We start from the raw sequence: 20,871 nt of genomic DNA, 5'->3' as shown, positions 1-20,871 counted from the left end.
ATTGAACGGGGGTCTATACGACCATTTAACGAAGTCGAACTAATCAATATGTATTATACATTGAACGGGGGTCTATACGACCATTTAACGAAGTCGAACTAATCAATATGTATTATACATTGAACGGGGGTTTATACGACCATTTAACAAAGTCGAACTAATCAATACGTATTATACATTGAACGGGAATTTATGCGACCATTTAACAAAGTCGAATTAATTAATACATATAACACATTGAACGGGGGTTTACACGACCATTTAACAAAGTCGAACTAATCAATACGTATTATACATTGAACGGGAGTTTATGTGACCATTTAAGAAAGTTGAACTAATCAATACGTATTATACATTGAACGGGGGTCTATACGACCATTTAACGAAGTCGAACTAATCAATACATATTTTACATTGAACATATAGAGAATCTGAAAAAAAAAATCACCCAAGTACAATTTAACTTTATTCGAACTTATTTACGAGTACAAAACTTGATGTCCAAAAATAAAAAAAATTCAACAAAGAAGAAACAGCTTGAACATACAAGAGCTAAATACAAATGTTTCTAATACCTACATTTATCTATAGATTGAAAGAAGGCAATATTTCATGCGAAAACTCAAATTGCACACTACATCTATGACTTATTGTCAGGAGTGGATACAGAATTAATATTTGGAAGGGAAGCAATTGAGATTTTTTTGCCCCTCTGACCCAGTAAATAGGGCAATTTTCGACATTCGGGAGGGCAAGCGTCCCAAAAACCATCCCTGAATCCGCCCCTTCTTATTGTAGACAAAACATTACAGTTGCAGTTAAGGCACATTAAATTCTGAAGAACAGTACCGGAACCAAGAATTTACCCACAGTGGGGATCGAACTTGAGTTTTCTTTAGAGTCGGATCGACACTGAACACAAAATTGTCTAACTAATTTCTAAAAAATCCTCATTTTCCTTTATTTATTTCTTTCATGTCTCATTTCCAAGGAAATATTGAAACAACTTCGTTTTTAACGGTTTTATATCCAAATACACTTGAAAGTAAAAAATGAAATTCGTACTTCCTGCTACCAAAAAAGCTTAAAAAAAGTTGAGACAAAAGGTGAAAACGAGTGATTTAGTATCCTTGTTCGCATTGAAGTGTACACTGTCGGAAAGGTCCTTGAATAGTTGTAAGATACGTCATTACCGCCTCATGCTTTCATTTCTTAGTTTAAAAATTCAGTTCTAACTAGTTCAAAAAAATTCAGTTTTTCTAACTAGATCAAGAAAATTGTTTTCACCTTTTAGCGGTTCTGGAGATAACATAACAATAATAGTTATTTTTATTTTAATCTTAACAGTCTGGTAAATCATAGTCAATTTTATTCTGCATTTTATAAGTAAAAATTGTCTTCTGACTTCAAACTGTCCAAATACTTTATCCCCCCCCCCCTTATGTACAAATATATAGCCAAAATTATATATTTCCCATCTATCTTGTCACTTGTCTTGTCTAGCGCTAATTTGAAAGAAACTAACAAAGAAATCGGTTTGTTCTCGAGTTTTACACAGCGTAAGCTTGAGTGAGAGGGTATAACACACAAGTACCGAAATTACTCCACCCTACGGAAAAAAAAACTCAAATGAAATTCTCAAATTTGGAAAGCCTTATTTTCCACGGGAGGGGGGGTATTTTCCGGTAGGGGTATTTTCCGCGGGGGAGATTTTCCGGAGGGTAAACGCCTAGAACAAAGGACGGCGGCTCCTTGCCGACACAAGGAAGAACTTTTGTTGGGACTTTTTTAAGACTTTCTCAATTTTTGTATAAAACTATCTTATTTTTTCCTTATTATTTTATTATACAACTAGTGTTAACTGAAATTAAATAATCAATTGGTAGATTGATAATTTATTCATGAATTATTATTAGAAACTGATATTCATTCAAAATGTTATCTCTTTTCATTTCAAATCAAAATATTATTCTATTTCTGAAGCATCTTTTTCTAAATTATTTTCTTGTTATCAAATTATCTGAAAATTATATCATTATTTTTTATCCTATTATTTTTCTATCTTATTTTTGCGAGAATTATTCACAAGAGAGCCATAACCACACAATTATCATGCTAGTAAGCAAGCTTTTGTTGGGACTTTTTTAAAAAGAACTTTCTCAATTTTTGTATAAAACTATCTTATTTTTTCCTTATTTATTTTATTATACGACTAGTATTAATTGAAATTAAATAATCAATTGGTAGATTGGTAATTTATTCATGAATTATTATTAGAAAGTGATATTCATGCAAAATGTTATCTCTTTTCATTTCAAATCAAAATATTATCCTATTTCTTAAGCATCTTTTTCTAAATTATTTTCTTGTTATCAAATTATCTGAAAATTATATCATTATTTTTTATCCTATTACTTTTCAATCTTATTTTTGCGAGAATTATTCACAAGAGAGCCATAACCACACAATTATCATGCTAGTAAGTAAGAGGAAAATTTCCATATTTTTAAAAATGAACTTACAATTACAGCTATTGTTTACATAATACAAGAAGTTTAATAATCACAGGGAGGAGTTTCATCCGCGACGAAGCCTTTAACACATAGTATCTTTTATATGCTTTGATAGCCAATAATTTCTTTTGAAGTGAATATTTTGCGCAAGCGCGATTGTAATAGATGAAAGAATCATGCTACGCTTTTGCGCTATTGGCACTCCTTATTCACGACAAGAGTATAATTTCGAGAGTATTTTCGACAAGAATCTATAATACTTAATGTTGGCTTCTTTTTTCACTTTTTTTTTTGGCGGATTTTCATTGAAAATGGTCCCTTTTTGGCGTTTTGAAAAAATAAATTAATGGAAAATAACCAAAGTGCATTTTTGAGGGCCATAATTAAGGCGCTTTCTGATTGCGTTATCAAGTCTACTTTATTAAAAGTGATCAGATATAAAAGTTAGCTGTCAAACTAGCTCTTAAACAGCTCTCTGTGGTTTTCAAAAGCCCCATCCAGCCTTTCTACTCCGAAAATGGTACTGAAATTCTATATTTGGGTGCCATATAGCATTTTATGACAACGTTGTCAAGTCGAACTTATTTTTGTCAAGTCAAACTATAGGCACTCTTTATTCACGACAAGAGCATTAATTATTAAGTAGTAGTATTAATTATTCAAGAGTAGTATATTATTTTAAGAGTCTTTTCGACAAGGATCTATAATAATTCATGTTGGCTTCTACAGTTTACGACTGACCGGGGGAAACTGGAGGTTATGCTGGAAGCTTTCTGCTTAACAGCGTTTAATCAGTTGAAATACTTTATTTTCCAATAATTTTAGTATATCAAAACAACTATTAATAGTACGATAAAACTAGAGACAGTTCTCATAGAAGGTGATGCTAATTTCACTGCAGCCCCATTCACAGTGCGATTTTACCAATACCAATATTTAACTAGCGTCAATTTAAGCGAATCAGGATTTTTCATGGAATTTTTCGTCAGTCTGAAAACTCTACGAAAAATCTGATTGGCTCAAATTACCACTAGCTAAGTTTCAGTATTTGTAAAATCTCACTGTTAATGGGCCTTAGGCAATCTAAAATAAAACGTTAAACATGCATTGTGTTTAGAAATTAAAATCCGACTTGGGCTTTGGTGTAAGATTATAGTTAATGGCAAGATTGGGGGATGATTGCAAACGAGGGGACCGACGTCGTACTTCGCCAATAAGAAGCGGTTTTAGCGGTGAAGCTCGCCGTTGAGTTTTGCTCCGTCCAATTCTCGGAGTTTTATCCTTAAGAGGTGTTAAGAAAGGCTTAAATCTCGGTGTTGTCAGTATAGCATCTTCATTAGTTGTTATCTCATCAAGACGCAAGTTTTTTGACAACAACACTTCAATATTTTCCTGTTGAAAGGCAGATTCCCCGGGAGTTAGTCTGACTTTAATCGGTGTTTCATTCCTTTTCTCACAACTACGTGCAAGAAGTTGATCAATATTAGCACGCGACCTGGGTGTCGCCAATACATTTGATTTTTGACATTTTGTATCAATTAACCGAATTTCAGGGGGAGTTATCCCTTCTTTCGTGATGCTTGATTTTGGTAACTGGGATCCGACAGATTTACCACGAGATCTGACAGGCAGTGATTGGTATGTTTCTATTCTTCGAGAGAAAGGATCCTCTTTGTGGTCAAATATTTTAACACTTTCATGAACTTTTCCAGCATTCTCAGCACGCAAGCGCTTTATTGAATCTCGTGGCTTTTTATCAATTTCAATGGGTTGAAAACTTTTCATAAAATTCTCAGCACTTTGCCAAACAATAGATTCTCTACGTGACTTAAGGTCAGTCGAGCCAATTTCTTCCAAATTTTCAGGGACACTTTTAAATTTTGGGCTATTTCTTAGATCCATTGAATGATACCCGTTACTTAACCGCTTACTAGGGGTATAATCACAGGAGTTGCTCAGTACAGAGTCATTTTCAAAAGCTTTAACGATCTTAAGAACAGACCCTCTCTGTTCAATATCCGAACTTGAATTCTCCAAAATATCAGGCTGAATTTCATCCTGGATGGTAGTATTTATAATCGAGTTATTCGACATATTGCTAAAGTTGAGTTGTTTTCTTTCAAAGTTAGCCTCCATACTATATCTTCCTCTAGATCGCCTTTTCAACGGGCTAGGTTCAGGCAGGCCTGTGCGTACAGTATTAGGCTTCCCTCGCCTAAGGTTGCTTCGTACCGAAGTTCGATCCATATTTCTTGCAACTAAAAGAGGAGTCACTTTGACTACTTTACCACCAACTATTGCAGAGTGACTTCGAGTCAGACGAGACCGACTACGTCTCGGTGAGCTCAATGACTTGTGACTTAGACTTTTCGGAACTTCACGAGATCGACGTCTCACAGCACCAATTTTCCTTGCACTGGGAGATCGAATGACTTTATGCTCAGCACTGCGACGAATTTTCAACTCTTTACTCATTATTTTGACAACTTCGTTAGATTGTGTACAGTTTTGAGCCAATTCAGAGGTGTCGTCGACTAATTTTTGAAATTCTTCAGCAACAGCACGAGTGACTGATTCATTCACGCGTGGACTCAATATAGGATCGTCCTTGACAGCTTCGATCAATTCCTGTGCAGCCATATTTATCTGAAAGTAAAAATAATAACGTTAACATTGCATTGCCGAAAAAGTTCTCTTTTGGCTCTATTCATCCGATTATTTATTTTTAGCCAATATTCATCTCTTTTGGCTCTCATTATCCAAAAATTCACATTAAAATGGATTTTTGCAAATAGACATTCGGGCTTTGGAGACAAGACTTGATTTAAAAAAAAGGAAAAGAGTGCAAAAAGACTTAAAAATTAAGAGCTAAAATTAGAATTGATAAGTTAAGCCAACTAAATTTGAAGTAACCCAAGAAGCTCGAGAAATTTACTGAAACTATTGCAATTAATTATTTGCTTATTCTGCTTCAGAGCTCAATAAGCTACAATTCATGCTTGTACAGCTATAAAATATTCTTGGAATATCTACCTACGAGCTTGAGCTAGCCACATTTTTGGTTACTTCCAAAGGTTTTATGGGTTTACAAGGGCATTTTTTCGTGTAACACATTCATTTTGTTTTTTTTAAATACATTCAACTGAACATGTTCAATGAACGTGGGGGTAAAATTAGTCGCCTTTTTTTTTATCAAATAGCCAGCGGGGAAGATCTTCGGGGCAATATTTCGTTGCCCCGATACTGAAATACCAAATACACATTCCTCCGTCTTTTTGATCCCTTCTAAATGGAGTTTAGGCTCCTGTCCTTGTGAATTCCAATCCACATATCTGGAAAGCGGAATTCTCTTAACAATTTCTAAGGAAGTTTCGTCAGGTTTTTATTAATATTTCCGATTCAGAAATAAATCTAAGCCTACATTCATGCTTCGCTTTAGCCTTATTCAATATAAACGATGATCGAACCATCAATACTCTTAATGTTTTTAGACAAATTTATGACACAATCAATTTGGCGGCATATCCGGTATAACTCACTCAAGGCGATTAAAAGCCTTCATATAACCAAATGTACTTTTTACACCTCCATGAGACTGTTGAAATTGGATGTACCCTACACATCCCCCATCCACTTGGATAGCGGACTATCCACTTTATCCACTTCAAAAGACAGGATGGACCGTAGCAATGCCACTTCGAGCACCTTATTCAAGTCGTTCATATCTAACATGACTTGAATTAATCTAACACAACTCAAGTTATTTTCGACGTGTTTAATAGTCTAGCGCACGTAAAATAGTTAAACGAGTCATAAATACAATGGTTCAAGTATATATTTTTATTCAATATCAATTAGAAAACGGGTCTCCTAAATTCCCACCCTTTGGCTACGCCTAAGCTTTTTACGCTATCTCGAAGTTTTAGCAAAAGGCTACGGAAAAGAACTCAAAATATGCCAAAAAAAAAGATGAAAGTAGTTCATCCACATCCTTGTCATTAATGCCAAACTCTTGACTGTAAATTTCGCCACAACTATAAAAAACATGGCTCGTGAGGGGATCGAACCCACGACCTTCGCGTTATTAGCACGACGCTCTAACCAACTGAGCTAACAAGCCTTATATTTAAAATTTGAAGAAAACATATCTACGAAAGAGCAAGAATTTGTTATCTAGAATACCGATGGGGAGTAACTTCCACAAAGAATGAAAATCGAGCGAACTTAAATCATAAAAGAGAAACCACTGGTACAATGAAATATTGCTCCTCTTCTGATGGAAATTATATGAATTCCGAAAACAACTTAAAAAAAAAAGTTTTGACATGCTTACTTATATTATTCCTAAAAATGCTTCATTTTACTTTAGTCCCCCTCCCTAAGTGAAAAATATACAGCACAAATTACATATTTTTCATGGATTTTTCCATAGGTCAATTTCCTACAAAGAAGCGTCGACGACTAAATTAAGAAACCGGAAATTTGTACTTCGGATTTATCCGTTCTTTAATATCTGAGGAGGTACCAGTCTAGTTTATATTATGTTTCGAACTAAACACTTCAACTCATTGGCACCATTTTACGAAATTTAGGGAGGAGGGGGGGGGGGGGTCAAGAGTTTTCGTCATATATTTCAAAATCGAGGGAGCTGGCATGGTATTTTTCGATCTTCTTATGATTATACAAAATAGTATTTTTCAAAATCTAGGGGTAGGGGTCTTTTTTAAAGAAAAATAAATATTTTTCCATAATCTAAGAAAGGACAATTACCCCCTGCATTTCCTTCATACCGACCCCCAGCTAAAGTCACATTCGGAGGTACAAGTCTAGTTTATACTGTATTTCGAACTAAACATTTTAACTCATTGGCATCAGTTTACGAAACTGTAGGGAGGAGGGGGGCAAGGATTTTCATGATCTATTTTAAAATCCAGGGAAAAGGCATGGTATTTTTCAATTTTTCTTATTATTATACACAAAATTGTATTTTTCAAAATCTAAGGGGGGTGGAGGCATTTTCTAATGAAAATAAAAAAATATTTCCCCAACATCTAAGAAAGGACAATTATCCCCTGCCCCTTTCCTCGTGTCAACCCCTGGCTAAAATCACATAATTCTTACTTCACGTTTAGACTAGACACTAAGTTTACTGATTTTGTTGGTTTTTATCAATACTAATTAAAAGAAGGTTAACAATACTAATTAAAAGAAAAAAGAGGCAAATTTCCTAGCTTAGAAGCAGTGTGTACCTTATTACACACTGCTTCTAGGGAGCAGTTTTTAGGGAGCCCCAAACCAAAAAAGACTAAAAACCTCTCGTTTGCATAAACAAGTCTGCTCATCCATATCCCCCAGCCAGTTACGGGTAGGAAAACTTTTCTTTATATTTGTCTTGGTGTTTTTAATAATAAAGTCTCCCCAAGAGTAACTCCAGAGTAACGAGACAAGCGTCTACGTCAACTTTTTTATACATAAAAAATAAGCTACTGGTATAGCCATATCTTGAATGGGGGGGGGGGGGGTGTACACGGCTTGAACCACCTTCCCCAATTTTTTTTTCTGACCCGTATAAAAGTAACAAAAATATATGTAAACATTTTTTTGCGCACAGAAACCTTGATAATCTCTTTCTTTTCTAAAGCCCCCACTGTGAATAAAAGACGTTTATGCAACCCTGGTTACTGGTATATCTTTCATCAAAGTTTCATTGTGGATCGATTAATGCAGTCAGATTACATTTCACTCCAAAAATACGGCTGCAATTCGAACTTGATCCTTTAGTTTTGAAACGTAAAAAGTCATTTGAAATTTTAACAGTCATTTTAAACTGAGCGAATCACCAAAAGTTCATTTGATTCTGAAAAGATAAATTTCAGTACATTTAATGCGAAAATCAGGTTATTTCTCTGGATTCTTTTTCTAGTCTCTTACTCAAAATAAGTTTTATCAGTTGATTTTTAACAGAAAAAAAATGCTAGAATTAGAAACTAGAAAACACGGCTTAAAGAGATTAGATTAAACCTAAGTTTTATCAGTTGATTTTAAGTCTCAAAGTTAAAGCATGGGGGGGGGGGATGACGACACAGAAATTCGTCCTTTAATAGTTCTAACTTAATTTGTCATCACTGCCTCATGCTTTGATTGTGGACCTAATTGGGAGATAAAAGCCTCTTTTCATTATTTTTTACTTATGTCTTTTTAATCTTTGGTTGATCTTTCAGGACAGAAAAATAAATTATTTCATTCTAACATAACTTCTTCGTAAATAACGACAAAGGTCCTCCAATGCGAATAAAATGTATAAAAAAACAGAAAGTCCCTCTACCCGGAAGGATTAAAATTTTTAGGTCTAAGAATGAAAGCATGGAAAGGGGGGACGACGACACAGAAAGTCGTCCTTGAATAGTCCTAACATAATTTTTCATGACTACCCATGTTTTGATTTTTGGACTTGAGAATTTCAATTCTTCTGGATAGCGTTTTTTTTTTTTTTTTTTTCTTATTTTTTTCTTTTTTTTTAGGTAGGCCTACGTACCCCGTACCATGCAACTAATGAGTTTCCAGCACTGTTTGATCTCTCCTGTAAAATTTAGTGCCGAGACCACACCATTACCAGTGGCCCAACATTACTTGGATATGGTAAGGAGCCATATGGTATGGTATATATGGATATATACAGTGTAAGACAAAAGTCACTGGCCCTTTTTATTTTTTAATACCTTTTTTATTTCTTAATTAATTTTTTTCTTAATATTTTTATTTTTTCAGATCCTGGAAATTAATTATGGAGAAATTCAGTACCGCACAAAGTACGGTATATAACGTGATACGGTATACGTACGACATGGAAAATCAATTTCCATCGCCATGACTTTATGATACTAAAATTTCATGCATATAACTGTTAAAATAAAAAAGTTATTTTAAATTGAAATGGGTCAGTGACTTTTGGCCCACCCTCTACCATATGGATATGGTATGGTGCTATGCCTGTAAACGAGTATGACTTCTTTTCAACAGTTTAATGTTGAAGATTTGATCCCGCAATAGACGAAGTTAAATAAAAGCGATTAAAAGACAAACTTCACCTGAAATTTCAAATCCTTGTACTGAGCTTCTAGGCTTTCAGTTGGCTTTTCTTCATCTACATTTCCATCATTAGTGTCAATTTGAGATTCAGTCACATTTTGAACATCACCTTTCTATAAAGAAAGATTGTAATTAATGCAAAAAGAAAGAAAGAAAGAAAACATGGCAAATGAAGTCTTCTCTATTGCTATGGCACCATGTAACGGTTTGGTATTATTTCAATACCCACCTTGTTTTTTTTTTTGTTTTGTTTTTGTTTAGTCAAATTTTGAATATTACCTTTCTATAAAGAAAAAACTGTAATATATACGAAAAAAAGAAAAAAAAAGTAAATAGAGTTTTCTCTATTGCTATGTCATCATGTATCGATTTGGTCACATTTTGAGCATCCCTTTTCAACACCTACCTTGAGTTTTTTTTTGTCAGGGTGATGCAAAAATATGTGCTATATATACCGAATTCTAAAGTGTCTAGTAATTATTTTTTTGTGTTTAAACTGTCAGTTGAAATTGAAACTAGTAAATATTTTATGGCCTTTGGGTCGGTTGCAGCTTGACCAAGTGGTATCTCGCTACTCTATGTATGGTATTATTATTGCATTTGGAAATGTCTTTTTGGAATGAAGAATGAGACGAATTTTTTATTTAGAGCAGATAAAACGAATTAATATGAAAAAAACCCTCATACCGTCTTCACCACCCCTAAAAGTCGCACCTGACGTTTTCACACTTCAAATTGCCAAAAATTATTTGCAAAGCTTTTCTCAAAGGGTGGATCAGGAGGGCAACATATATTCAACCTTACTTTGATCCTCCTGATATACATTGTCCTGTTGATCCTCCCTTTAATAACAGCTTAGCTAAGTTTTTGAAAATTTCCTGTTTAGTGGGGGAATGCCCAAAACGATCTTTAGACGTGAAAGTGATGTCTGAAAGTAACTTAGTCTATAGAATATTACTAGAATATAATCTATCAATGGAAATGTTAAATGAAGAAAAAACAAAAGTGTCACCATTTTTGTCCTCAACCGTTTCCTTTCAAGAAATTAATTAACATAAAAGTTTGACGTCGAATTTTATGAAGTTTTCGATATTGATCGAATCTTTAGAAGTGATTTTAAGGCACAGTATTAAACTGAAACAAGGCCAGCTACAATCCAGTGCGTAGGGAAGGGACGCGACTTTTTGGGATATTGTCATTGTGTATCTACCAGAAAGGATTGCCAGACCTCAGCCAATGTTGGTAAGATGTAAAATCTGGTGCCCTGTGTATGCTTTTCAGGTCTCTGAACACATACTGACATATGTCAGAGTAAGGGGCTACTAAATTCTTACCATCATTATCTCTACCAGAAAGCATTGGCTGATCTCAATCAAACATTAGTTCATACCTCATCTAACCTTAAATGGAGGAGGGGGAGTGGTCCTTCAAGTCTTGTCACCATGGCTTCTACAGATATAAATAAAACCTAATGGGAATAGACAATAGCATATAGTCCCTACATGTTTTTTTTTTTTTTTTTTTTTTGCAGAAGTAGCCTAAGGACCAATTCACCCTCGTTGGATAATTAGCGAGAGGAGGGAATGGTAAGTTTATTTATTCAGGACATCCATCAAAATGGTATTTTGCTCATACTGTTTAGTCGATAGTAAGGGGCTGATTTATACGCTGTACCTTTCCCGGGTCGACGAAGTCGGGTGAAACTTAGTAAGATGAAATACTTGATGTGTCAGTTATGCTTGTTCAGTTCAAGAATCAATTCGGCCTTTTTGGGGGAGAACAAAGGAGGGGGGTGGATCAGCTCTTGTCATAAGCACACCTGTCGGGAGGGAACGTCAGACCCTAGTCAAACATGGTAGCAAGCAATAGTTAGTGTTTTTAGTTATGGTATGTACCTGATCCTCTGTGGGAGGGGAAGGTGGAAAACAACATAATTTTTGACCAGCCTAATTACTAGACAGGCTAGCAAAATTTAATACACCCTGGCCAAAAGCTACAAGAGACGAGGGAACACGTAAAAATCAGATCTTCATTCTTGATCTTATTCTAAAACGATGTGAACGCTACAACCTCCCTATAATTACCATGTTTCAGGATTTGTCACTACTTTTAATCTGTAACCCGTGAAACCCTTAGGCAAATCATGGCAGAAGATGATGTGCCGGTTGAATTCATAGAGCTGTTGAACATCTACTATGAGCAATGGAATTCGACTGTAAGAGCGCTGGGTGAATAAACTGAGCCCTTATATGTGGATAGTGGTGTAAAACAAGGCTGCCTTTTGTCCCCCGTTTTGTTTAATTGCCGTATAGATTGGATTCTAGAAAGAGCAGTCTCGAGTTTTAATGGTATCATTATGGGATTGGGTATTAACACGTCTGACCTGACCTGGACTGTGCGGATGACACCGTTGCTATTGCTGCTGATCCAGCAACTACCCAAGTAATGCTAAATGAAATAGCATATTTCTCTCAGCTATTGGGTATGGAGACCAATGAAGACAAAACTAAAGCCATGGACCTAAATATACAGTTGGATTATCAGCTTGCGCTTTAGGGACAGGAATTGGAAAACATAGATAGCTTCACTTATCTTAGCTCGCTAACAGACTCTCGTGGAGGCTGTGACCTTGACTTACAGAACAGAACAAAGCCCAAGCCAATTCTCTCAACTCCACCACCATCTGTGGAACCGACGGGAGGTCAGTTTAAAGACAAAAATTTGTGTTTACAAAGGAGCTGTTAGATCTGTTCTCTTCTATGCAGTTGAGACTTGGCCACTGAAGGCGCTTCATTTCCATGGTATAAACATCTTTGACCACCACTGTACGGGAAGTCCTGTAGATTGGATTTTCATACAGAGTCTCAAATGCTAATGTGTGTCACCACTGATGTAACATCAAGCCAACAGCCGCAATTGTCAAATAGAGAAGACTGCGCTGCATTGGCCATGTCCTGAGAAGACCTAATGATCGCATGAACAAGCAACTGCTTCTAGCTGCTCCTTTGCTAGATTGGCACCGACGTCCTGGCGGTCAATTGAAGAATTGGTGGGCAATTTACTGTCAAAAACAGCCTCGATAATATTGATGGATTTCGGAACTTTTACAGAAAGCGGGAAAGCTATTGGCCCCGGTTTGCTGAAGAGCTGGCAAAAAACTGCGACAAATGGAAGCCAGCCATACGAAGTATTCTAGATGCCGGGTGAGCACCACATTTGGTCCTGCAGCAAGTACAAGTAAGCAAAAAGCTACATTTACGGTTTCAGATATCTGTGCTCGACCCCACCTTTTGTGAGGGAAGGGCTAAGTAGCCCCTTTGGTCGGTAGCCCTATGAATAAAAATGACCACTTTTAGCTTATAAAACACTTAAAATCCGACTTTTGCTCGATCCAACCTTTGTGAGGGAAGGGCTAGGTTCTTATCATCCACTCCCCTAAGGGAGGCAATATGGATATCAAATAAGTTTGGTAGGAATTATCAGCTTTGAACTTTACTCAAACTTTAGAGGGTTCAAACCCAATCCAAAAGAAGTTGTTGCCTGTATTGCCTCGCAAAAATGATCATCGCTACTGCAACTCTGCTACCCTTGTTCCACGTTGAGAGGGTTCAAGTGCAGTCTAAAAGGAGTTCTCACCTGTATTGCCTCGCAATAGTGATCATTAGGCCATCACAGCTGCAACGCTATGATCTTTATTCTACATCCAGAGGGTTCAAGTCCAATCCGAAGCAAGCTATGAAATGATAGAAAAATTGTCACCTTCCGTTGATATATTAAAACAGTAGGAGAGCAAATAAACAAGATGGCCAAAATTGCATTGGGAATATAAACCTTAACATCTGGATTTACAAAAATCAAACATCACAAAAGTTTTTGAGACAAAACTACTGAAGTTTTGAAAATCTATTAACATAATTAAATAATTGGATGTAACTCTTTTGAGAAGAATTCTTTTCAAAACTTACTTTTTAAAAAGCTAGGCAATACTGAAAAAAAAATTAAGAAAATCAAAATATTTTTTGGGTGCCAGTGAACGATTTTTTGGCTGCCACTGCAAGATTTGCAAATCTGGCAATATGACACCTATGGCTCAGAATTGAGTTTGTCACAAAAGTTCAAATATTCTGTAGTACAAAAATAAATTCTGGTGTCTTTAAATATTCTAAAAATTTTGCAGTTAAGTGTTTAAAATTTAGCAGTTAAGGATTTTTGCGAAAATGCCTTACAAAATGGTCGGGGAAAAATGGGAAGGACATGACTCTTTAGTAAGGTAACACTAATATATCACTTCTGATTAAAATTAATCTTATCTGGAAATAAGCATTTAGCTTCGCTAGTTTTACCGAAATTCTGCATCATTCATATAAGGTTAGAGTCCAATTAACTGCAATTCGCATTACTTAAGAAAAAAATTGGAAGTTAAAACTTCTAGTGCCCTATTTTAAGCAACAATAAGGATTGTGGTACAGAAACTTCCCTTTTTAGTCACGTTATGTTGCACAATCTAAATGTGGATCTGAATTAGGAGTGAGAAACAAAAATTGATAAATTTAAAACAATAATAAAAAAAAAAAACTAGAAATAGAAAACGAACATTCCATAAGAAAAGCGCTACGGATGTTTTAACAGTTTCAACCACGTTTTAAATATCATGTAAGAAAAAAAAAGGTAACAATACTTATAATGAAATTTCCAAATATAAATTGCTGGGTCGCTTGAAATTCTCTCTATTAAACTGTATTTTAAAAAAAGAAAAAAAAAGACATCTTTGGCTAAGAATACAGTGTGACAACATACATTAGTATTAGATATTTTAGTCTATTACTACTATATGATTTAAATATAGCAATAATTTTGTTTATATAACCATGTTCTCACGGAATATTGTCCTGCTCAACAGCTTGTTTATAAACAATCTGCTCTTGTACTAACAGAGCATTTCAGGCAACAGCAATAGTTACTATAGTCAAATAGAAAAATTGTTGTCAATTGTTGTATTTGTTGTTAAAAACCATACGAAAGCACAAAAATAATCCAATAAAATAAAGTTTCTGCGATTTATTTGCCATAAATAAATCGCAGACAAAGATTTACGAACCATACATGCGCAGACAGCGTGCACAGACGAAGCGCGGACAGTCCTGCAAATGGTCAATAGTATGCCATTTACAAGCAAGCATTAAAGCAGCTACGGCTAGTAACATGCATTGATGAACTCAAAATAAGTTCCTCATAAGCCCCTTCAATTTAAATTCGTACATTTGAATCCCTTTCACCCCTTGAATTACAAGCTCCAATTGGAACTGCAAATCTCAACCTTATAATATTGACCCCGGATGGTTGCTGTCGGGCTGGAAAAACCATACGCTTTAAGTCAAATCTATTAAAGAATATGCATATTCGTAATGCTAGTTAGGAAAGGGTTGAAAGAGATGTGAACATTGACCTTAATTCCTGAACGTCATAGCTCAATGGAGTTAAAGCTAAGAATGTTCAGTAACTTATAGGCTTGCAGCACAATACTTCAAGTTTAAACATCTATAGTGATCAAGGCCGTATCCAGACAGGAGGGGGTGTTAGAGGGTTTGACCCCCTCCGAAATTTTTTCCGACTCATAAAAACGTAACAAAAATGCGTAAACAAATTTTAATGCGTCTTTTTACAGCTTCGTATCTACCAGCCCCCCCCCCCCGGAAAGAAATCCTGGATGCGCCCTTGATACTCATACCTAAAAATACCAGTTACTCCTAAATTAAATAATAAATTTGAAAACTTGAATGGCTGATTTTTTTTTAAAGAAACAATTACCCTTGCTGACAGGGACTTTTTATACTATAAATTAAGTCAGTTTCTGAGATTTATTTACTTTGCTATCCTAGATGAAGCATGCGCAGACACCCCTGCAAATAGCCAACAATACACCTTTAACAAGCAAGCATTAAAGCGAACTACCGTTAGTAACATGCATTGAGAAACTTCAGGCGAATCAGCACCAAAAAAACATGCAGTTATGGGGTGTGAGCGGCGTGAACCACCAGCAATAGCACCTTCTGAAAGTCGCCCTTTACTTGACTCTTCTCTATCCTGCTGAAAATAGAGCACCTCAATGGAAAAGGAAAATTAATAAAGATTTAATCAAATTTAAGCTTATTACTGTTGGATATTTTCATACCCCATTAAGTACTAGATCCTTACACCGTTTATCCGCTATTTCACTTATTTAGCTTCGTCCCTTCGGGAACGAAACTAAGTAAGTCTATATTAATAAGTCTGTACAGCCCAAGTCTGTATTTTTTATTTCATTTTTTACATACTTTTTCCTTTTATACTTTGATTACTATCTTTGATTACTAACCCAAGTCTGTATTTTTTATTTTATTTTTTACACTTTTTCCCTTTTATGCTTTGATTACTGGCTTTGTGTCTTTTGATGATGTTTGCCCTCTTGATAATTTTTGTTTTTCTGATTATGTTCTTTCTTATTTATCCTGCTTTTATAAAATATCTATTTATTTATTTTATTTTTCACCCACACGATATATAAAGTAAATATGGCGAGTAAGAATAAATATAAAAAAATACAAAGAGAAAAACAAATACACACACAAAATCAATGGAAGAGACGGATAAGACGGTGGTGAGGGGACATGCGCGCAGAAGCTGTACCGAAGAGCTTTCTATGTAGAACCTCCAACTTTAAAATTATATCAGGATCTGTAAATTTTCTAACAAGAATCCGGTTTTTTGTCCAAGGTATAAGATACAGAAGAAATTTTCAAAATTAGAGTTAATTTATCCGAATTATTTTTAAATTTCCATTATTAAGAGGGGGAAAAGACCTGAAGCATAAAGGACAGAATAATCACAGAAAGTAGAATAAAGTTTGGCCAATGCACGTCTATTATAATTCCCTCTATAATGAGTAGCAATAAAATAATTTATTATTATCGTTTATTTAATTATTTTTTTAATGCAATCTATTTTTTTTACTTACAAAATTGAACCAGTTTTGACAAACTAATAGGAAAAGTTTGCTCGTAGTACTTAAAAAATTTATGAACAGCCAAAAATAACTATTAATGTTAATGATATCGTCAACTACTAATTAAAATTTAATAAAATTTTAGCTTATTACTACTGGATATTTTGATGTACCATTCAATCCTGGTTCTACTCACCGTCTTATCCATCTTTTCTCATATTTATCTTCACCTTTTCGAGATTTTGTATCTTGAAGATTTTTGATAGTTTTGTGCTTTTGGTGAAGTTTTGTGCTTTGTGCTTTTGTCTGAAGGCTCCCCTTTTGTCCCACTCTTAAAAACGTTAGAGAAATGCACATAAATAGATTTTTGACGCGTTTTTAAGGGTTTTTTTTACCCCCATCAAACAAAAATCTGGATTCTGGACCGAACAAAATCCCTTGCTTGTAGTATACCACAATTATACACATCCAAAAATAACCAATGTCCTCTTTTATTTTTCCAATAATAGGCAATACTTTTTAGATTTTGCTAGGAGATTGTGAATTATAGCCGCCCGTAACGAGATGCTGTACCTATGATCTGACTTCGAGGTGAAATAAAAAATTAGGGTTAAAAACATACTCAACACCATCGAAATCATTCCACGTCCAGGGTCCCCAAATTAGTCCTAATTTCTGAATAGTGTTTAGCATATTGTTGACCCTCATAATTTTAAAAATAATATCAAAAAATATATTATTAACGGTCGTAAGTTATTCTTAAGATCTTGTTTCCCTTTTAGATGGCTTAAGTTAATTTTACACGTTTTGGTTGAGTTTTAATATCCTCTTGTGGATACAGTTTATGTATTCGCCAGGCTTAATAGGATTACAATAATTACGTATCTTTATGTGTTTGTTCATGCTAACATTTTTTTCTAATTTGCTTTGTATTTAGATCTTTGTTTCTTGGTTGTTTTATGAAGACATTTATTGCATATTTTAACCACACAGACCTTATTTTCTTTCTTCTGATAAATTAGCTCCTCTTCTTCTTAAAATAAGTCTACAATAATTATTTTTTTTTCGTTTGAATACCATATTTTTCATTTTTCAAAACAAATAATACCCTTCCTCTTTTTTCTACCACCAGGCAATTTTTTTTTTCGTGATTGATCTTGAAGCATAGCTGTCCGAGAAGAGGTGCATAACCCTTTTAGCCTGGCATAAAAATTAAGCCTTGAAAAGAGAACAGCTGGATTGGGTAGCTAAAGGTTAAAAAGTTTTATTTTCAGTTGTTTTAACACTTAAATATATAAAATAAGGTTCTAAATGTAACTAGAATTAGCTACCAGTAATTGTAATTAGCCAGGCAATCAATGCCATTTGAAAAGGTGGTAGGGAGTGGCACTAGACGAAAAGTTTCTTTTTTCTTTGGGGTGAAGGGAGGTTCGCTTGATATTTCAAGAAGAGAGGGTCACTTGATATTTCAAGAAGGGAGGGTCACCTGATATTTCAAGAAGGGAGGATCGCTTGATATTTCAAGAAGGGAGGGTCGCTTGATCTGTCAAAAAGGAGGGGAAAATAAGAAAAAAGGACAAATTCATCTAAAAAAGTTAATGAGAGCCTAAAATCATAATATTTCGACACGGGAGGAGAGGGTGTGTTTTGACAAAAATCGCCAATTGGGAAACGATTGGAGTACATGAGCAGTGATGGAATGATGGAGTGAAGTATAGTCAACACACACTACATCGATTGTTCGAATAATTTTTACCGAAATTAAACAAGCCAGGTGGTACAATTTTGAATTGTTGACACAAACTTACACAGTTCTTTGACATCTTACAGGCAATGAGGACTACCCAAAGCCTGGGTGTAAAACTACCCAAAATTTACAGGAAACGATAATTAAACGACGGGGTGTAAGGAGGGACACCTGGATAATATTAAGTAAAATTTTAAAAATATCCGAGTAAAGCATTCAGGAGATCAAAAGCATTCTCTAATTTTCAACATTTATGGGACATATATTCCATTGCTAGGGGGGTATGGGGGCATATTCGAATATTCTAATGACATCTCCTTAAACGACATATTTACGTATTTGTAAACAATATGAAGTAGGTTTTGTCTGAAGTAGTTTTAAGACAAAGCTTTTTTTGAAAATAATACACTTAAGGTCCAAAAATTTCAGCTTTAGGGGAAGAGTCAGACAGCTTCCGAAAAAGTTGTCCAGACAAAATCTACTCCTCTTTCATAGTAAATTTCAAATACGTAATAATTTATAGATGCCATTTGAAATTTCATATCACGCCTAGCCCCTGTCACCCACCTGATGCGAGATATGCACCCCCTTAAGATTAAAGAGTTAGAAAAAATCTCCAGCCTTAAAAAGCTTTTCCCTGAAGGTGTTTTTATTTATCTTGCTTTATCCACTTCTTGGCTTATAAAATCCATCGTGGTGAAATCAGATACTTCGGCGTGTCTATAACTTTTGATAAGAGTGTTGCTATAGAAAAAAAAAGAAAAAAACTGCAAACGCTTAAAATAGTAGGGGAGTTGATAATTAAAAGTTTAGATTTGGCCCCACGTCACCCCCGAAGAAGAATGTGCGTCCCGTTGGTCATGACGTAATATTTCTCTCTCATGACGTTATAAGATAGATTAGCATAGAAAAGACGATTTTCCGCTCGATGCCCTGTTAAGGTGTGCCGTCATTACGACTTTTCCAGGCGAATTTGGCTAAGGAAAAAAATTCATTGTTCATCAAATTTTCCGAAAAAAAGCCGCTTCAAATGGGGCTAATTCGTCTTTTAAGCCTTACAAGGCACCAAAGAAAACTGGAGCTTCCAAAAAAAATAAAAAAGGACGAGTCACTTGGCCTAAAAAAGCCATAATAACGACACGGCTACACTAAGATAATGACTTGTACATTTTACAGTAGACGCCGTTTATAAGGTTTACAGTCTATCTTAACTAAAATCTATCAGACAAGTTGTATCGTATTTTGACCTCAACAGCAATTTTAAATAAAAATCTACTTTTCTTACTATTTCTAAGTCCTTTGCAAAAGTTCAGCCGTTTTTATTTTGATTTTTAATTTGACTTCTTTTTAAGCCATGTTAGTAAGCCAGATGCCAAACCGATTACCTGGTAATCCAAAGGCACAGGGGCTTTATTTGCGACTATTTTTTTTTATTGAGAATCATTACATAAAAATTAATTAGCTTCAAATACAAAATTAGTTGGCCCTAGATGGCCAAAATAAATTTTCCAATTTGGGCTACAAATTTTGAATAAATGTAAACTGAAAAAACAACATATCAATTTGGCTTCTGAACAGCTTATATATAACGTAAAACCCAAATTCAGCTGCTTTAATATTTTACGAATGCCGTTTCAGAACTATCCCGGGTAGGCTGGTCCTCCGTTGGACCTATGAACGTGATAGAAAAGCACATCAGACGGTTCTCTTCCCGGAATGGGAAGACATCTATCCAGCGGACCACTTGAAGAAAAATTGGAGGCTACTCACTGACATCCTATGGGTCTCTGGAGGCACTGGAGGAACTAAGGTTTAGGGTTTTTCAGTTAAGAAGTATTTTTTTTTATCTCACTATAAATAAAATGGAGGAAATACGTAAAAGGGTACAACTACCAATAAAAAGGCGCAAAGATCCTGACAGCTTTTTTTGGTGGCACATAAAAGCAGGTTAGTTCAAAGCTTAAAGTGAAAAAAAAAAAAAATACCGTTTTATCCTTCTTCCCAAGACTCAGACGCCTTTTCATCTCTTTAGCTTTATTAATAGGGGCCGCTGCTGCAAGAGGCCCAATCCGTTTGCTTTGATTCCTGAATTATAGAAATGAAAGAGAAATTTATTTCAACAGTAACATAACTCCAAAAGTCAATCTTTAAGAAGGCAACCAGCTTTATATAACTGATTTTGGTAATTTTTCAGCAAGATCCTAATTAATGCTAACTCATACTCGTCATGATTCTATTGATTAAGCTAGATTTTCACAGTTCTTCGCTTAATTAGTAGAACATATAAATTAGATAATAATAATCTCAAGTCCTCATAATAATATGACAAAAAGATCTATAAGCACAAATTTTAGCTGTTAAAATTTATTTAACCAGTAAAGTTTAGCTTTAATTTTTAGCATTTAATGTTTATTTTTAAAATAAAAAAACTGAAATTTAAAATTAATTTATTTTCAGTTAATTAATTTAGTTTATTAGTTAAAAGAATATTCCACAATTAAATTCTGGAATTTAAACACGAATTAAAAACAAATTAAAAC

General features: G+C 34.8%; 1 protein-coding gene and 1 non-coding gene across 2 annotated transcripts in view; both read right to left on the bottom strand.

The window, feature by feature from the left end:
- Positions 1-453: 453 nt before the first annotated feature.
- LOC136028678 (uncharacterized) overlaps positions 454-20,871 on the bottom strand; it is a gene marked incomplete at its 5' end in the record, with an annotated part of 73,485 nt that continues 53,067 nt past the window's right edge. Inside the window, 4 exon segments of the mRNA XM_065706506.1 lie at positions 454-5,159; positions 9,602-9,715; positions 15,555-15,689; positions 20,317-20,416. Coding sequence (XP_065562578.1) covers positions 3,627-5,159; positions 9,602-9,715; positions 15,555-15,689; positions 20,317-20,416 — 1,882 coding nt within the window.
- Positions 6,560-6,633, bottom strand: Trnai-aau (transfer RNA isoleucine (anticodon AAU)). Its single transcript has one exon. It is a non-coding gene; the product is annotated as a tRNA-Ile (tRNA).

Source organism: Artemia franciscana, chromosome 7, assembly GCF_032884065.1.
Source record: "Artemia franciscana chromosome 7, ASM3288406v1, whole genome shotgun sequence".
NCBI classification, from domain to species: Eukaryota; Metazoa; Arthropoda; class Branchiopoda; order Anostraca; family Artemiidae; genus Artemia; species Artemia franciscana.
The sequence above is the reverse complement of the archived record's forward strand: the minus strand, read 5'-3'. Positions and strand labels throughout refer to the sequence as shown.